Below are 19344 nucleotides of genomic sequence, written 5' to 3' on the forward strand. Positions count from 1 at the left end.
TCTGAAGGTAAGTTTTCAAGAATACGCATCCATTCACCAATGTCACATCATTTTACTGTTTAATTCTCCCCTGGGGTCTGTTATTCATCGGGTGAAGCGCTGAAATGCAGAGTAATCTTGCAATAGCTCATCAAGCTGGATTGTGATGCTGATAGATCTAGATCTATCTGTTGATTACAAGTAAGGAAATCATGATCGCCACGCTGGTGATTTTAAACAGATTAAACGAACTTTGAATAAAAGGCGAGGAGAAAGAGATTGTTCATGGTATGATAAATGATTAGTCCTGCCTACGTTAAGGACTTAATTCTCTTAATTAAGTGGTTTTGAAAAATGAAGAGGTACCGCTCTTTGAGCGCCACTAATAGTCAGAACGTTGACCGTGGGCGTTAAATGGAAGAAGAAGAAGAAGACTTCCATAAGGTGGGGAGGGGTAGAGTCAAAAACTGAGTGAGGGTAGGCCAGATAGTAGGATGACCAGCTGGAGATAAAAACACTCCACTCCCCATGTCTTTACAGTGTTGTGATCAAACTTTCAAAGACGGTAGGTAACAGACAAAAGCATACAGTGTATGCTAATCAAATGAGATAAGTGGTTTTGAAAAATGAAGAGGTACCGCTCTTTGAGTTTTACAATTTTGGTTTGTTGCTTGTTTCTCATCCTTTTGCTTATTTTAAGTTGACCGTGCATTGGTGTGAATTTTATTTTTACAGGATATATATACAAGAGTTACACCACATGCCGGTTCCTGGGAACAAGCGTTCTGCATTTATTCCGGTGCCACAGAAGGGAGCCGATTTCACTAGTACTACTGTATCAAGGTTTGTTACCTAATACATCTTAACAGTAAGATTTTTTTATTTGTATTAATTGGAACATGTTTGCACATCATTTGTAAGCGACCTCTGTGAATTTGATGGGTTTAACGTACGAACCCTCACTATGGTCAACATTCTGTTAGCGACTGTTTGAAGCGAATAAATGTAGCGGTCAGAAAGATTCCAGAATCAGTTGGGTCACTGGAAACTGTGTTTGTTTGTTTTTTAACATGAAACAGTAAGAATTATACGAATTCATGAAATACAATTTTCTTTCATTTTGGTCTGTTGTGTGAAGACTTGCTAACCCGGCTTTGACCGACTCTCTGAGATAGTAAACATTATTCAAATACATTCAAATAAAAATGTCACTTTTCATCTTTTGTGTGAAGGGTACCACAGGCTGATTTCCTGCACCATGGATGTAGAGGAGGCCAGACAGTCTGTTTCTCATTCCAGCTGTGTTGCGTTTTTTTCTGCTCGTGAAGTGTATCGCCACATTGCCAAAGCCATTGGCCAAGAGAAGTCACCCTGTCTGCCCATTTTGCATAGCCTTACAGGCTGTGACACTATGTCGTTCTTCAATGGTATTGGGGAATCAGAAGGCTTGGGAAGTATGGCAAGCATTTGAAGACGTCACTCAAACTTTCTTCAGGTTGTCTGCTCCTCTTTGTAAGCTGAGTACCACTGACAGGGCAGCACAAGAGCTTTTTGGTGTACATTTGTAGGACAAAACCAGCAACGTACTGGGTGTAAACAGTGCTAGACGGTACCTCTTCAGTAAAAAGAGCTGCCAAATTGACCATAATCCCCTTACAAGTGAGGTGCTGCTGCAGGACATGAGATTGAGAAGAGCCATCTACCTATTAGACTTCCAAACTCTGTGGGCTGGCAGTTCAAGGCTGGAAAGTGGGAGTCATTCTGGACGAGCTTTCAAGAGGTATCCAGCGTGTGCCGAGAACTCATGAGGTGTGCCTGCAAGAAGAGCTGTACAACAAAACGCTGCTAAGAAGGACTGCAGAGCACAGCTCTCTGCAAATGTGCTTGCATGCCTGTGAAAACTGTCAGCATCTAAACTGTGCAAAAATATTATTGCACCCATTTTCATACCCCAACTCAAACTTTTATTCCTGTGTCATTTTATTCAAACTGTCTATGCCATTAAAGGCTCGCATCTTCGCTATCTGGCACATTTTTTTAACATCATCATTTACGCCGTCAAAATAAGGATACCCTTGACGTGACAAAGAGATGTGACAAAAACTTCGGGTACCTTTTAAAAAGCCGACGACAATTCCTGAGGCACAACTGGGTCACTGTTGTATACGAAGAGAAAGTCAACTTGATTATCCATCCAGAACAGGTTGTTTTATTTCGCCATCTTGCATATTTCTAGTGTTGTGCCATTGTACCTACTGATGTATGTGTCGATCTCACGGATGAGATTTTTATGTGTCAAATTTGAGGGATACCCAAGTCAACTAAAATCCATGTATTTTAGCAATGACCAAGTGGGTTGCGTTGAAACTTTCAGGAATGTGTGTCTACGCACGAGGCGTAGTTCAACCGTTTGAGTACACTTTCAAATCTTCACGAAATAATATTTTAAAAACTGCCACAGGTTTGTTGACTTACATCCCACATATTTTTGACTTCGCATGTATATATGACAGATGGTTGTTTCAAGTACTGCCAAAGTTTCTTTTGAGTATAGACACTTGCCGGAATGTGCTAGTTGTGTAAACACATGAGAACAAACAACGTTTTCGAAATACAGCGATTATGAATTTTAGTCGACTTTTGAGTTGATACATTACATTTTTATCAGTTTTATTTTGGGGGTACCCTTATTTGGGCGGCGGTCAAATAACCCATGTAAAGGCCACCTTTTATCTTAAAAGTGTTCCAGTTAGCCAAGTTGAGTGCCCTCAATAGCATACATTGAATATAACAGCACAGGAATGAATGTTTTTTTGTTTTGGTATGAAAATTGGTGCAATATATTTATTTTTGCACAGTTTAGGTAATCCACAAATTCTTCAACCCTGCCACCCACACCGTCCAATCATTCTCTGCACCAACAATACATGTATTGTTTTGTTTAAAAATGTGTTTGTGTTAGTTTCTATTGCAAGAGAATGTCTTGTAGCATCAAAAATGCCTAAATACCCTTTTATTGGCGGCCATTTTGAAAATTGTAAAAAAACTACTGATTTCTTAATTTTTTCACGGTGGCTCTGTATCAGGTTTTGTTAAGCAAAAGCAAATGTCCATTTACGCCAAATTTGCTGTTAATCACATGAAGTGAAATATGCCTAACATACCCAACCGTTTACACTGGCGGCCATTTTGAAAAATAGTTTAAAAACTACCCATTTTTTATTTTTCGCGATGGCTCTGTATCAGGTTTTGTTAAGCACATAAAACTCTTCATATTTGCTTAATTTGGTGTTTGTTGCATGATTTGAATGATTTTGCAACATAGGAGCCCCACTACTGGGTTAGTTGTCTCAGACTCAAGTGTTGATGCAAATGCATTTACACTGTCACAGCCATAGGACTCGCATGAGCTAATAATAAAATACAAATAAAATAGATCAACATGAAATGAGCCAGAGCGTTGTTTAGAGATCAAATAAGCAAAGGGAAGTAAGCGCTCTAATGTGCATACGACATGTGTAATAGAGTAAGCGAGAGTTATACGGAACGTTTCTCCTGGCACCTGAGAGAATAACGCATTGAAATGAACAAGCGACTTTCATCCTCAAAAAAAGCATTACTTTTTCTTCCAAATGTTTTGACAAAACCAAGTAAGTCCACTTGCTTAGATCTGTCAAATTTTTTTAGATCTGATATAATGGAAAAAAGTCACAAAACCAAGTAAGTCCACAAAATGCCCAACAAAACAAAAACCATCCATCAGATCATTATCAAACTCGGGTTGTAAACGTACATTAATGCTATTTATCTTATTATCTCTGTAGGTTGATCAAGCTAATCGTCACTTTTGAGAAATGTAATAAAACAGAAAAAGTCGTTTATCTCAGAACTTGCTTCAGTGGACTTACTCGGTTTTGTCAGCACACGGTTCTTCACATCAAATCAATCAAGATTACACATTCAAAACAGCAAACCACTGAGAAATTCTAAAACAAAAAAAGTAAAATTCATAAGCTTGGCCAATACTGTGACATTCAACAAAAGTCTGTCTTCTTCTCAAAAAAAAAAAAATCTGTTTTAACTCAGTCTACTCTAATAACAGCTACAGAAAACACTCACCACCTTATCCCTAGAACCTGATATTACTTGGGTGAAGTCGACTGCGTGAAGTCTACTTCAGGAATCTTGCTTCACAAAGCTTTGGCAATGAATTTCGATAAAAAGACTTTGCAAGTCAGCTTCAAGCTCAACTAAGGCAGGCCCGACGGTCTTCTCTCTTTAATTCATTTACATCCACATAATGCCAAACTATTTTTCAACTCACATAAAACAGTTACATTATGAATCAACAAAATAATCATTGTACACCGCTTCAGCATTTTCTCATACACAACAACAAGAGATAACATGCAGCGCTATTTACACAATAAACAGATTCTCTTTTTAATGCGTAACCACATCCGCATCATGCCAAACTATTTTTCAACTCACTGGAAACAGTTACATTATGAATCAACAAAATCATTGTACATCAGTTCAGCTTTTTCTCATACACTACAACAAGAGATAACATGCAGCGCTAATTACACAAATATCTGTACATTGTAGACTAAATTTACACAAGTCTTCTTGCCAATAAAAAAAATGCTGTGGAGCGCATTGCTTGATGAAAGATGCCATGTGGAGAAAAAAGACTTTGAAATGCGAACAATTATGGCCCAAAACTGCGTCATGTTCTTGCGAGAATCACAGTTCCGACTTTTGTGGCTCCTGGAGAGTTTACACAAAGTCTTCATAAAAATGTTAAAGGCTGAATGATGAACAAAATTGTGCATGTACACAAACACACACACACACACACACACACATGCATGAAATATCAACACATGGATACAGTCAACCCGCACACACACATGCACTAATACACAACCCCCCCCCCCACCACACACACACACCAACACACTGTGCCAGTACATGTATCAGTCGATCTTATCACAAAAAAAACATTGCTTGTTGCTCATCATTCGGAATTAAAAGACAAGAATGGTAGATAATTGGAACGATTATTATTGACACAACAAAACGTTACATTTGCTTGTACGTCGACCCACAGGTCTCTGAAGCAGACAGACAGGCAAACACTTATGATTCACAGATAAAGAAAATTCACTCTCTATTGTTTTGTCAATAAATAACGTTCCAATGACCTGCCATTCTTGTTTTTTTTATTCTGAATTTTGGAACATTAGCAGTCCATCTGGGTTTTTTTGGGGTTTTTTTACTCATCATTCAGCCTTTGCACATAAGTGAAACTCACAAGAAACATTGTGCAGTCAACAAACAAAACATTGTCAGTGATTATCAGAATCCAGCCCTTCATCTTACAGTGTGGACATCCACTTGTTCTGTCAAGGTCCTCAGGATGATAAAGATGAGAAATGGAAAGCATGGAAAATAGGTAGAGGACAAAATAGATCCCTGCGCCTTGAGTCCGAGTCTGGAGATACGCGCGCGATATAAGACTTCATATAATAAAAAGAAAGAGCAGGAAAGTTCAAAAAGAGTTCAAAAGTGAGTTTTTGAGAAATGAAAGGGAAGGGGGAGGGAGTATAGTAGTAGGAGAGAGAGAGAGAGAGAGACAGAGACAGAGACAGAGAGACAGACAGAGACAGAGAGAGACAGAGACAGAGAGAGAGACAGAGAGAGAGAGAGAGTGAGACAGAGAGAGAAACAGAGAGAGACAGAGAGAGAGACAGAGAGAGACAGACAGAGAGAGACAGACAGACAGAGACAGAGAGAGGGTGGGGGGGAGAAAGAGAGGGGGGGAGGGGGAGAAAGAGACAGAGAGAGACAGAGAGAGAGAGAGAGACACAGAGAGAGAGTAAAAGGGGCAGACAGACAGAAAGTCAGCCGATAAGAGACCAGACCAGACCAGACCAGACCAGACCAGACCAGACCAGACCAGACCAGAACAGAAGAAAAGAGAAGACAAGAGAAGACAAATAAGATACGGTGAAACTTATTTACGAGAGGTACGACATAAGTATGAGAGGGTCTTGGTTCGCCGTTTCCGATTATCTGTGGTCTCTATCTTTGCAAATGCATTTTTTGGGGCAAAGAAAATGAAGCGAGAGAGAGAGAGAGAGAGAGAGAGAGACAGAGAGAGAGACAGAGATCGATAAATAGACAATGTTCGAAAATAACTATCAGGTTTGTATTGGTTATAAAAACGTTAATACTCTTGCTTTTATTAAGTCAAACTACCCCATGTGATATTATAGGCCAGTCGCTTGCGAGGGGTGTTTCTGAAACACGTGGACAAGAAGCACATGTGAAAAGCTTGCCTCACTTTTTCACAACCCAAAACAAACACAACAGTTATTTCCAGAAACCGTCTATTGAGAGAGTGTTTAAACAAGAGAAGAAAAAAAAACAGAGAGAGAGAGAGACAGAGACAGAGACAGAGACAGAGACAGAGAAAGAGAGAGGTGGAAACAAAGACAGACAGGCAAATAGGTAGCAGGTAAAGTGTCAACCAGAAAGATTATATATATTACGAGGCACTAAAAGTAACCATTTCAGGACTGCTATTAGACAAGAACAGAGGACTAATTCACATCACTGCAGAAATGGTGAGCTGACTGCTGAATGCATACACTGACAATGTTTACGAGGATCAGGTAACTCGTAAATCCATTGACCATTCCGGTGGCTTGCCGTCATAAGACTCAGTTCTGCTGCTGTGAGAAGGCTTGGCGGAGTTGCTTCCCTTGGAACTTGAGGCTGAGGCTGAAACAAGGTTTTAATAATTCACTGGCTTCAAACAGTCCTATACAGTGCCTCTTTAACTTTCCCCCTCTCTCTCTTTTCTAGATCATTCTTTTTTATGCATGTTGTATGTATGTATGTGGCGATGTGAACTGTGATGTAATGTATCATGTGTTGTAAAAAAAATTACAAAAAACCGGAGAAAAAAAATATTAAAAAAAAAAAAAAAAAGAATTCACTGGCTGATTTTGTCATTGATTATTTTTCTTTTTAATAGTTTTTGTCTCTCTCTCTCTCACTTTCTCTCTCTCTCTCTCTCTCTCTCTGTCTGTCTCTTTTTCTCTCTCTCTTTGAGGTATACATTGAGCTTCATTGACAGGTATGCTTCGTGGAGACACAAACTATTAACCTAGAGAGAGAAGGCATGACTCTTGCACTGCTGTAGTTCAATACCATAAAATTCAATCAAAACTTGACTAAATGTAAAAAGCAAAAACATCAGCAAAGATAGCAGAACGTTTTCAGCTGAATTTATTGATCAACTTTGAAATCCTGAAAATGTTATTTGACCCTTCAATGCTATCCTCATTCTGCCCCTCCCTCCTCAAAGTTCACACATATTTCTCTAGCTTCACACACACACACACACACACACACACATGCACACACACATTATCCTTATTCTGCTTCTTCCTCTTCAAAGTTCACAGATCAAAGTTCGCTAATCTAGCTTCAGATACAGAGATAATTAAATTAACACACACACATATAATTACAGATAGACAGACAGATAGACAGACACAGACAGACAGACAGACACAAACACACCATTTCCTCACAGTTCAAAGATAACTACACACAAACACAGAAAAGAAATCTACACTTTTCCGATATTCAGCTATGCAGTGACTGCAACCAGTTTCCACTGATCTGAAAATGATGGATAGCACACAGCCAATGAAACAGCGTAACCAGAGTGCCGCCATCTTACTGCACCGTACCACACTGACAAATAGGTCAAAGGGAAATAATCGTAGTTTCGAGAGTTGACAAATGTCTTCTTTCGCTGTATCGAACGGTGTCCCAAGATGGCGGATCCGGTGGCGTCAATGTTTTGATAGCCAATAAGAAGGGACGCGCTATCCATATATTTTTAGATCAGTGCCAGTTTCAGACAGAAGGGAGATCATCCCACCCGCCTTACCTGCAGCTTCATCATTGACAGCAGCCTTTGTCTCCCCTGAAGACACAATGTCTTTTCCAGGAACGGCCTCATCGAATGGTCGCTCTAGAACTTTCAGCACATGCTGTGCCTCAGAGTAATCTCCCTTCTCAGCCGCTTCTATGGCATTCTGGGCAATGTAGTTTCGTAACACAACCCTGCAAGAAATTGTAAATGCGTTTCAGTTTATTTAAGGGCAGGAGCTACCATAAAATACACTGGTGTGTTTTTTTCAAGTCATTTGACCACAACATTCATGAAGCAGAACTGTTTGTGTTAAAATGTGGTGTGCATTTGCTTTAATGTATATAGAATAATAGTATAATCTCCCCCAAAAATCTGCTTATAGATTGCCTTTAGGAAAAAATATTACATGAAACATAAGCAAAGTATTTAATCGTAACAACAAACTCCTAAAACCTGGTTAATCAAAACTCGTAACTCAAGACGGGTCGATCTGGTCTCGGCGAAGCATACCAACATGACCTAATTTGCATAAACAGATGCGAGTATGCAAATTTGGTACTACATGTGCGTTCGCATGCTTCACCGAGATGAGCGCAATCTGTCGTGTCCTTTTGGTTGGAGTTAGCCATGCCAACTTCTGTGAGTCTCGGCGATGACTGGTTTTCAGTGTTCGTGTCCTATTGGTTGGAGTTAGCCATGCCAACTTCTGTGAATCTCGGCGATGACTGGTTTTCAGTGTTCGTGTCCTATTGGTTGGAGTTAGCCATGCCAACTTCTGTGAATCTCGGTGATGGCTGGTTTTCAGTGTTCGTGTCCTTTTGGTTGGAGTTAGCCATGCCAACTTCTGTGAGTCTCGGTGATGACTGGTTTTCAGTGTTCGTGTCCTTTTGGTTGGAGTTAGCCATGCCAACTTCTGTGAGTCTCGGTGATGACTGGTTTTCAGTGTTCGTGTCCTTTTGGTTGGAGTTAGCCATGCCAACTTCTGTGAGTCTCGGTGATGACTGGTTTTCAGTGTTCGTGTCCTTTTGGTTGGAGTTAGCAGAGATCTGTTAGCCATGCCAACTTCTGTGAGTCTCGGTGATGACTGGTTTTCAGTGTTCGTGTCCTTTTGGTTGGAGTTAGCCATGCCAACTTCTGTGAGTCTCGGTGATGACTGGTTTTCAGTGTTCGTGTCCTTTTGGTTGGAGTTAGCAGAGATCTGTTAGCCATGCCAACTTGTGTGAGTCTCGGTGATGACTGGTTTTCAGTGTTCGTGTCCTTTTGGTTGGAGTTAGCCATGCCAACTTCTGTGAATCTCGGTGATGACTGGTTTTCAGTGTTCGTGTCCTTTTGGTTGGAGTTAGCCATGCCAACTTGTGTGAGTCTCGGTGATGACTGGTTTTCAGTGTTCGTGTCCTTTTGGTTGGAGTTAGCCATGCCAACTTCTGTGAGTCTCGGTGATGACTGGTTTTCAGTGTTCATGTCCTTTTGGTTGGAGTTAGCCATGCCAACTTCTGTGAGTCTTGGTGATGACTGGTTTTCAGTGTTCATGTCCTATTGGTTGGAGTTAGCCATGCCAACTTCTGTGAGTCTCGGTGATGACTGGTTTTCAGTGTTCGTGTCCTTTTGGTTGGAGTTAGCAGAGATCTGTTAGCCATGCCAACTTCTGTGAGTCTCGGTGATGACTGGTTTTCAGTGTTCGTGTCCTTTTGGTTGGAGTTAGCCATGCCAACTTCTGTGAGTCTCGGTGATGACTGGTTTTCAGTGTTCGTGTCCTTTTGGTTGGAGTTAGCAGAGATCTGTTAGCCATGCCAACTTCTGTGAGTCTCGGTGATGACTGGTTTTCAGTGTTCGTGTCCTTTTGGTTGGAGTTAGCCATGCCAACTTCTGTGAGTCTCGGTGATGACTGGTTTTCAGTGTTCGTGTCCTTTTGGTTGGAGTTAGCAGAGATCTGTTAGCCATGCCAACTTGTGTGAGTCTCGGTGATGACTGGTTTTCAGTGTTCGTGTCCTTTTGGTTGGAGTTAGCCATGCCAACTTCTGTGAATCTCGGTGATGACTGGTTTTCAGTGTTCGTGTCCTTTTGGTTGGAGTTAGCCATGCCAACTTGTGTGAGTCTCGGTGATGACTGGTTTTCAGTGTTCGTGTCCTTTTGGTTGGAGTTAGCCATGCCAACTTCTGTGAGTCTCGGTGATGACTGGTTTTCAGTGTTCATGTCCTTTTGGTTGGAGTTAGCCATGCCAACTTCTGTGAGTCTTGGTGATGACTGGTTTTCAGTGTTTATTTATTTAGTTTCCGGCTGTCAGATGGACTAAATGTTTTGATATCGCTTCACACGACCTGTTTTATGCTCTCTTTCTTCTTTCTCTTTTAATTATCTCTGTGGGAGGGAATTCAAAAGGTGAGGGAGCATTGAACCTTCACACACAATTCTACATCAGTTCTAGTTTTACCTGGGGTTGCAAGCGTTCATTGCAGACACTCGTTCCTGATTGGCTGCTTCTATCGATACCGTCTTCTCATTGGCTGCCTCTGCTTCCAGTTTCAGCCGGTCGGTGTATTTCAGGAGCCATTCGTTCCACTTCTCCTTGTCTCGCCCAGCCTTAGCGACTTCCGTCTCACTCTGAAAAATTCCCGAAGTCAAAAAATGTATCTCACTGCAGAGTAGGAAGAAGTTTGGGCTGCTGCCTGCAACAAATTGAGAAGGCTGAAAATCTCGCCTGTAACTATTGCTGTGAAAGTTGATCTTCAAGTGTATTTATGTACGATTATGCTTTTGATTGTTGTCTTATGTGTTAGGAGTAATGCGGTGTGGTGCCAACAAATATATTATATGTCCATGTTTATGTACAATGAAAATGGACATTAAAGTATTCTTATTTTATCTTAATAAAATAAATGTCTAAATTTCCATTCCGTAGAAGTGACCCCTCTATTTTGATCCCTGACAAGAGAAGGTCAGAAAAGACAGGGAGCCTTACAACACAGGTTGATTATATACAGACTGTATCTATTTCTGCTGAGCTTTAAGTTCCAAATAATTATACTATCTGTATAAGCTAGTTCCTGTGAAGAAGTACTTAGAAAACATGGGGAGTTGGAGAATAGAGGAAAATAAACAGACATCATTGGTTCGTGAATAAAACGTCTAAGAGAAAAGGTCTTAACATCAGAGATCCCTTTACTGCATTTTCTCCTTGACATATAGTGGAACCCCCCTTTCAAGACTTAAATAAATATGAGAAAATCAAGTCTTAAAATAGAGGTAAACTTAAAAGAGGTTCTGAACAGAACATCAGAAATATTAAGGTCTTAAAAAGCGGGCTCCACTGTACCAAATATTCACACCTCAGAGGAAATGGTGGCGTAAATGCTTTTCTCCTTCTTGAATCAAACACAAAAACACAAAAACACAGACTATCCAAACACCAGCACAAATACCTCCAGCTCTTTGAGTTTCTCCATGCGTTCCAGCTCCCCGGCCAAAGCAGTGAAGCCTCTGCCCAGAGCGGGAAGCAAGCCTGGGTTGCTCTGTATCATCAGCATCATCATCTGCAGCTGTCTGTAACCATCAACAGATCAACTGTGTCAATACCACTATCATCTGTATCATCATCTGTATCACCATCTGTATTATCATCAGTATATCTGCAGCTGTCTGTAACCATCAACAGATCAACTGTGTCAATATCACTATCATCTGTATCATCATCTGTATCATCAGCATCATCATCTGCAGCTGTCTGTAACCATCAACAGATCAACTGTGTCAATACCACCATCATCTGTATCATCATCTGTATTATCATCAGCATCATCATCTGCAGATGTCTGTAACCATCAACAGATCAACTGTGTCAATACCACTATCATCTGTATCATCATCTGTATTATCATCAGCATCATCATCTGCAGCTGTCTGTAACCATCAACAGATCAACTGTGTCAATATCACTATCATCAGCATCATCATCTGCAGCTGTCTGTAACCATCAACAGATCAACGGTGTCAATACCACTATCATCTGTATCATCATCTGTATTATCATCAGCATCATCATCTGCAGCTGTCTGTAACCATCAACAGATCAACTGTGTCAATATCACTATCATCAGCATCATCATCTGCAGCTGTCTGTAACCATCAACAGATCAACTGTGTCAATATCACTATTATCTCTATCATCATCTGCAGCTGTCTGTAACCATCAACAGATCAACTGTGTCAAACATCACCTCACCAATATCATTGTCATCATCATTATCATCAAGTCTTTACTAGTAACCATAGTTGCCTTTAATTAATCTCATTTTTACCACAAGCCTAGCCAGAAATGCAACTACCAGAATCACTGCTGCACTCTCATGACAAATCTAAAAGGTAAAGGTAAAGCAGTCCCATCACCACACAAGGGACCCGGGCAGCTCAGGTGGTAGAGCACTGGACTTGTGATCGAAAGGTCGCTGGTTCGAATCCGGGCCGGGCCGGACACGGGTCAACTTTATGTGCAGACCCAGAGACGGTATCCATCTCCCACCCCCGTGTCACCACAGTGGCACGTAAAAGACTTCGGTCATTCTGCCGTAAGTGCAGATGGCTGATACCACCTAAACACGCATACACTTGTGTATCTCATCTAAAGTCGGGTTAAAACTCGGGAACATGCCCCTCATGGCTTTGCCGTGAGGGCGTAAAACTTGAATTTCTCTAGTCCCATCACTAAGTTTGGTTATAGGGAAGCGAGATCTCTAGGGCAATCTTTATGAAGGCGGCGCCCATCTCCTCTCCCTCTCTGCCTTCACCTTCCCCGGCCCTAAATAGGGTCAAGTAACCACTTCCAGCTTTTTGGACTGAAGAGCGCTAAAAATGATTGGGTATTTGTATTTGCCTTGAGTGGGGGTCGATCCACAACCACCATCATGAGAGGAAGGCACACTAACCACTCGGCCACTCCAGCTCAATGTATGGATACGGCCACTCCAGCTCAATGTATGGAATACGGCCACTCCAGCTCAATGTATGGAATACGGCCACTCCAGCTCAATGTATGGAATACGGCCACTCCAGCTCAATGTATGGAATACGGCCACTCCAGCTCAATGTATGGAATACGGCCACTCCAGCTCAATGTATGGAATACGGCCACTCCAGCTCAATGTATGGAATACGGCCACTCCAGCTCAATGTATGGAATACGGCCACTCCAGCTCAATGTATGGAATACGGCCACTCCAGCTCAATGTATGGATACGGCCACTCCAGCTCAATGTATGGAATACGGCCACTCCAGCTCAATGTATGGAATACGGCCACTCCAGCTCAATGTATGGAATACGGCCACTCCAGCTCAATGTATGGAATACGGCCACTCCAGCTCAATGTATGGAATACGGCCACTCCAGCTCAATGTATGGAATACGGCCACTCCAGCTCAATGTATGGATACGGCCACTCCAGCTCAATGTATGGAATACGGCCAACAGAAGTGTCCTTTCCTGGGAGGCTTCCACTGACCACAGGAACCTCACAGGCAAGAAGATAGTTCAGTGGGTTCAACCCCCACGTTCGGCATGGGATTTATTTTCCAGGGTCAACTTCGTGCAGACTCTACTCGGTGTCGTAACCCCCCTGTGTGCACGCATGCGCACGATAAAGATCCCAAGCTCACAGTGAAAATCTCAGGGCTTGGAAACATACGCGCATGCAGGAAAAAGAAAACAATTGGGAAAAGCTGGACTTTATGGCAGCTTGCTTTCCCCTATAAGAAAGCAGCCCAAGTGTCCATGAGGGTAACCTCACAGTATGGTATGGTACCAATACTTATTCTAATACAATCGAACTTCCCTTTTTAGAACCCCCCCCCCCCCCAATTTAAGACTTCCTCCTTTTTCTTCTTCTTCTTCTGCGTTCGTGGGCTGAAACTCCCATGTACACTACGTGTTATTTGCACGAGTGGAATTTTACGTGTATGACCGTTTTTACCCCGTCATTTAGGCAGCCATACGCCGCTTTCGGGGGGAGCATGCTGGGTATTATCGTGTTTCTATAACCCACCGAACTCTGACATGGATTACAGGATCTTTTTCGTGCGCACTTGGTCTTGTGCTTGCGTGTACACACGGGGGTGTTCGGACACCGAGGAGAGTCTGCACACAAAGTTGACTCTGAGAAATAAATCTCTCGCCGAACGTGGGGACGAACTCACGCTGACAGCGGCCAACTGGATACAAATCCAGCGCACTACCGACTGAGCTATATCCCTCCCCCCTCCTTTTTAAGACCTAGCTTTTTAAGATTTTCTGTTCATGAGCTCGGTAAATTTACTCCCATTGTAAGACTCCCTCCTTTGTAAGACCGTATTTTCTCAGATTTTTGGAGGTCTTAAAAGGGGGGTTCCACTGTACCCATACATTACTTGTTCTACTGCAGACCTACAAACCTTGGGTCCATGCGGGGGCTGCAGGCTTTCTTCATCTCCTCCACAGTGGAGCACTGGGTCACCAGGTAGTCCAGGACCCCACTCCGCTTGGATTCGAACTCTGCAACTCCTGGCAAAGGCATGCGGCTGAGGCAGCGGAAAGTGTTAGTGAAATCTGACCCCGTCTCTTCCATCGTCTTCAGTAGGCTGTCCACCATCTCCCTGCACAGTGAAAGAGAGGACTGAAAGACGTTCATTTTGATGACACACAATCATTTCCACCTTTTGAATTTCTTTGCTTTTGTTTTTTTTATGTGTACCTAAATTGTGTGTCTACATGCCGTGGACATGTGTGTGTATCACTGTATGCATGCGACAATGTGTGTGTGTGTGTGTGTGTGTGTGTGTGTGTGTGTGTGTGTGTGTGTGTGTGTGTGTGTGTGTGTGCGCGCATGTGTGTGGGTGTATGTGTGCCAGTGCTATGCACATCTCTGCATGAGAACTCACATGTCGGTCTGTGTACAATATAACCCCACCCCCCCTTTTAAGACCTCAACAAAAACAGGATCAAGTTTTAAAATGGAGGTAAATTTACAGAGGGTTATGAACAAAAATCTGATAAAGCAAGGTAGGGACAAATTAAAAATTAATAATTTTTGGATGATTAATGAGATGAGGATGATTATAATGATGCTAGGGATTTCCAATTTGGTTTAAGACTACATGACAGGGCAGCACTCCACGCTTACTGTCATAATACAGTGGAGTCCGGGTACAACGAATCTCAAGGGAGATACATTTTAGTTCGTTATATCAGTAATTTGCTGTAAAGTTTTCAACCCTAAATGGCCTCAAGACAAGTTTTCCCAATCACCTTCAAATGATCGTCCCATCGATCTTTCCTTGGAGAGTACAATCTCTGCATGTTTTCAACAGCTTCATAATATAATCCATAGAGGGAGGCAAACTAACAGCAGGAGGTGCATGAAAAGCGTCAGTTTTCACGATTAAACTTTGACTCGCTCATTCACGGGACATAACTGCACTCCAGACTGTCCACAGTGTTGAGCAATTTAGGAGACTTCACTGCCTGAGGAGAGTATTGATTCAAACGAACGCGTGGTTCTATATCGCGTCACTCGGTCACGGATCAGAGAAAACAAAAAACAGTTCCAGATTTCGAAACTATGTTCGTCAGCCATTGTTTTTAGCAAGACAGACCACATGTGCACATCTTCGCTGACGTACATCCCAAAATGTCATGACGTCACCACAACTTTCGGTTTTGGTTTGATCTGTTCCGTGCACCTCCCGCTGTTCGCTCATCACGCGATGTGCACTTGTGTTTGTGTATTTTTGTCTTTGGAGACAATTATTGACATCAGTTCGTTGTAGCCTTGTGACTTTTAGAGACAAAACGGCTCTGGGGCGATGAAAACGTGTTTGTTAAAAGAGGAGTTCGTTATGCAAATGAGTTCAAAAGGTTTGATGTAGCCGGAAAGTAACAAGTAAGAAATAGAAGGCTGTCTGCCGGGAAATCAATGGCAGTTTGTTAAAAGAGGGATTTCGTTATACCCAGGTTCGTTATAGCTGGACTCCACTGTATATCCTGGTGTCAACCAGGCCAGAGAACTGCCGCACCTGCTCATTAATCATTCAACATTTTTAATTTGTCCCTACCTTGCTTTTTAAAAATAATTGGCTGCCGGTGTAACCAGATTCTTACTGGTTCCAATGACCAGCCTACCTTTTTTTTCTGGATAGTTTTTATCATAAAAGTTTGTGTACCAGTTTGAACAAATATTAACGCCATCATTGTAACTAGACTATGCATCCTTCCACTTGGTCACATATCAAAAATGAACAATCAATCAATCAATCAATATGAGGCTTATATCGCGCGTATTCTGTGGGTACAGTTCTAAGCGCAGGGATTTTTTATTTTTTTAAATTTTTTTTAATGCAATTTGTATCGCGCACATATTCAAGGTGCAGGGATTTATTTATGCCGTGTGAGATGGAATTTTTTTTACACAATACATCACGCATTCACATCGGCCAGCAGATCGCAGCCATTTCGGCGCATATCCTACTTTTCACGGCCTATTATTCCAAGTCACACGGGTATTTTGGTGGACATTTTTATCTATGCCTATACAATTTTGCCAGGAAAGACCCTTTTGTCAATTGTGGGATCTTTAACGTGCACACCCCAATGTAGCCTGGGTGATGCTCTCTGTGCACAGTGAAAGTGGGGATTTGTCGGTGAATTAATCTTGTAAAAGCAACTTACAGCTTTTTAAGAAATTCTTCTTCTTCTTCTGCGTTCACAGGCTGAAACTCCCACGTACACTCGTGTTATTGCACAAGTGGGTTTTTACGTGTATGACCGTTTTTACCCCGCCATTTAGGCAGCTATACCCCGCTTTCGGAGGAAGCATGCTGGGTATTTTCATGTTTCTATAACCCACCAAACTCTGACATGGATTACAGGATCTTTTCCGTGCACACTTTCTTAGTCTTGTGCTTGCGTGTACACACGAAGGGGGATAAGGCACTAGCAGGTCTGCACATAAGTTGACCTGGGAGATCGGAAAAATCTCCACCTTAGCCCACCAGGTGTGGCCGGGATTTTTTTAAGAAATCAATTCATCAACAAATTCCATCTCACCACAGCAAGCAGTCAGGATGTTTTTTTGTTGCTGTGTGAACGGTTGGAGGGATGGTTTTATCCTTTTTTTTTTTTTTTTTAAATTTTTTTTTTTTTTATATATTCAAAAGCATTTTATTTATATTGCATGAAATAGAAAACCGTGATATGTGTCATTTTTCAATGATTTGTTATCCTTTGTAAAGTAAGGTTTTATCCTATTTCAAGGGGTGTTGCAGGTAGCTCTGTCTCCTCCTTGGGGATGAAGCTACCAGGGGAAGGGATTGTGCTGGAGGTGCGGGTAGAGGGGTAGCCCTCCCGGTGCTCCCCCTTGGACCTCCCTAGTCTAGGACCCTGGGTCTTCGCGAGGTGGCCTTTGTGGCGTAATCCCTCCGGACTAGCATAACGTTTCTCTATCCCAAGACCGACCGTGCGTGGTCTATGACCACATCCTCTACGAGGTGACCCTATCAACTAGGCAGCGCAAGCCCCTAGGCGAAACACGGCGGATCTAGAAGAGAGAACCTCGATAAAAAACCTGAGCTGCCATGAAGACGGAGCATGTTGGCTGAGGACAGCGGGCAGACCTCCTGTGCCGACACCCATCTACAGGAGAAAACCAGGCATGCACGCATCAAACCCAACATGGCCATCCTATTTCAAAACCTGGTCAGATCTAAAGACGGTGGGGCGGACTGTTTAGACGAGAAGGAGTGTGCCTTTAACCCCTTCACTGCCACAGTATAACAGCATTATCCCAACGGTCTATGGGAAAGAAATGTGTTTAGAACCCCTACAAGTACTTGGACAGTGGTTACCTCCCAATTAGTTTTCAGAAATGTCCTGAAATGTTGTTGACACAAATCCCACGTATGAGATACGGTTATGGGCGTAGGACAAACCGAAAATGACCATGTATTACATACAGGGTAGGCAGTGAAGGGGTTAAACTACACATTGCTGTCCACTTACTTGTCTTCAGGGAATGCTTTCTGTCGTAAACCAAGCTGCAACAACAAAAATGCATCATGTAAAAAAATTATGTAGTTTTTGTTGTACATGTGTGTGTATCTACTTGTGTTCAAGACTGTGTAAACAACGTGTGTGTGCGCTCAATATAAGTCCATCATGTTGTGTTTATTTTGGTTATCTTTTCTCTTTCATTTTGGTCTGAAATGACACTGCACTGATCTCAATGAGAGCACATTGTTTTGATTAGGCCAACAACAAACAAGAAGGGCAAAGCCCATACGACTCACATGCTTGACCTTTACATGACCTTGACCTTCAGCTAAACCTAGCAATGACATCATACACTAAGAACTGCTTTACACATTTTTCCTACCAAAATACATGTGACCTTGACCCAAGGTCAAGGTCATCCAAGGTCATGCAACACAAAGCTGTTAATTCAAGACATAGGAAGTACAATGGTGCTTATTGGCTCTTTCTACCATGAGATATGGTCACTTTTAGTGGTTCACTACCTCATTTTGGTCACATTTCATAAGGGTCAAAGTGACCTTGACCTTGATCATATGTGACCAAATGTGTCTCATGATGAAAGCATAACATGTGCCCCACATAATTTTTAAGTTTGAAACAGTTATCTTCCATAGTTCAGGGTCAAGGTCACTTCAAAATATGTATACAATCCAACTTTGAAGAGCTCCTGTGACCTTGACCTTGAAGCAAGGTAAACCAAACTGGTATCAAAAGATGGGGCTTACTTTGCTCTATATATCATATATAGGTGAGGTATTAAATCTCAAAAACTTCAGAGAAAATGGGAAAAATGTGAAAAATAGCTGTTTTTTAGACAACATTTATGGCCCCTGCGACCTTGACCTTGAAGCAAGGTCAAGATGCTATGTATGTTTTTTGGGACCTTATCATCATACATCATCTATTTTTTCGCACGACCCTAGACTTTTTTTTGGCATTGGGGGGGGGGAAGTCTGTTTTTTTTGCAAAATAAATTAAAAATATGTTTTTTTGGAGAAAAAAACACACAAAAAAACGACCTACCAACCCTATTATTTTTTGCCTATGTTACCGTAAACAGACTTTTTTTGGGGGGGGGGCTTTTCTAACATAACACAGCAAACACGCCATGCAAAAAGAAAAACCAATCACAGCTAGCATACGTCATTTGTATTTTTTTTAATCAAAATATGACCGAGGTCAAGGCATTGTTCTCCGAGACTGCAAGCAGTCAAGGAAGATAAACAATGCCTGTCAAGATCAGTTTAAAATGTCATATTGTGGTCAAAAATACAAACAACATTTATGTAATGATCAATTTTAGTTAGAAATAGAATTCTTATCATTTTTACATTTAGTCAAGTTATGACTAAATGT

At 41.8% G+C, this 19344-nt stretch overlaps 1 protein-coding gene across 1 annotated transcript in view; it reads right to left on the bottom strand.

Moving 5' to 3' along the window:
- Positions 1-2623: 2623 nt before the first annotated feature.
- LOC138947751 (protein adenylyltransferase SelO, mitochondrial-like) overlaps positions 2624-19344 on the bottom strand; it is a 31133-nt gene continuing 14412 nt past the window's right edge. The window contains exons 9-14 of the mRNA XM_070319305.1: positions 17956-17990; positions 14355-14555; positions 11356-11476; positions 10368-10537; positions 7952-8127; positions 2624-6768 (exon numbers count right to left, since the gene is read on the bottom strand). Of these exons, the coding sequence (XP_070175406.1) occupies positions 6656-6768; positions 7952-8127; positions 10368-10537; positions 11356-11476; positions 14355-14555; positions 17956-17990 (816 nt within the window). The 3' untranslated portion in view covers positions 2624-6655. The remainder of the gene's footprint in view (positions 6769-7951; positions 8128-10367; positions 10538-11355; positions 11477-14354; positions 14556-17955; positions 17991-19344) is intronic.

This window comes from Littorina saxatilis, linkage group LG14 (assembly GCF_037325665.1).
Source record: "Littorina saxatilis isolate snail1 linkage group LG14, US_GU_Lsax_2.0, whole genome shotgun sequence".
NCBI lineage: Eukaryota > Metazoa > Mollusca > Gastropoda > Littorinimorpha > Littorinidae > Littorina > Littorina saxatilis.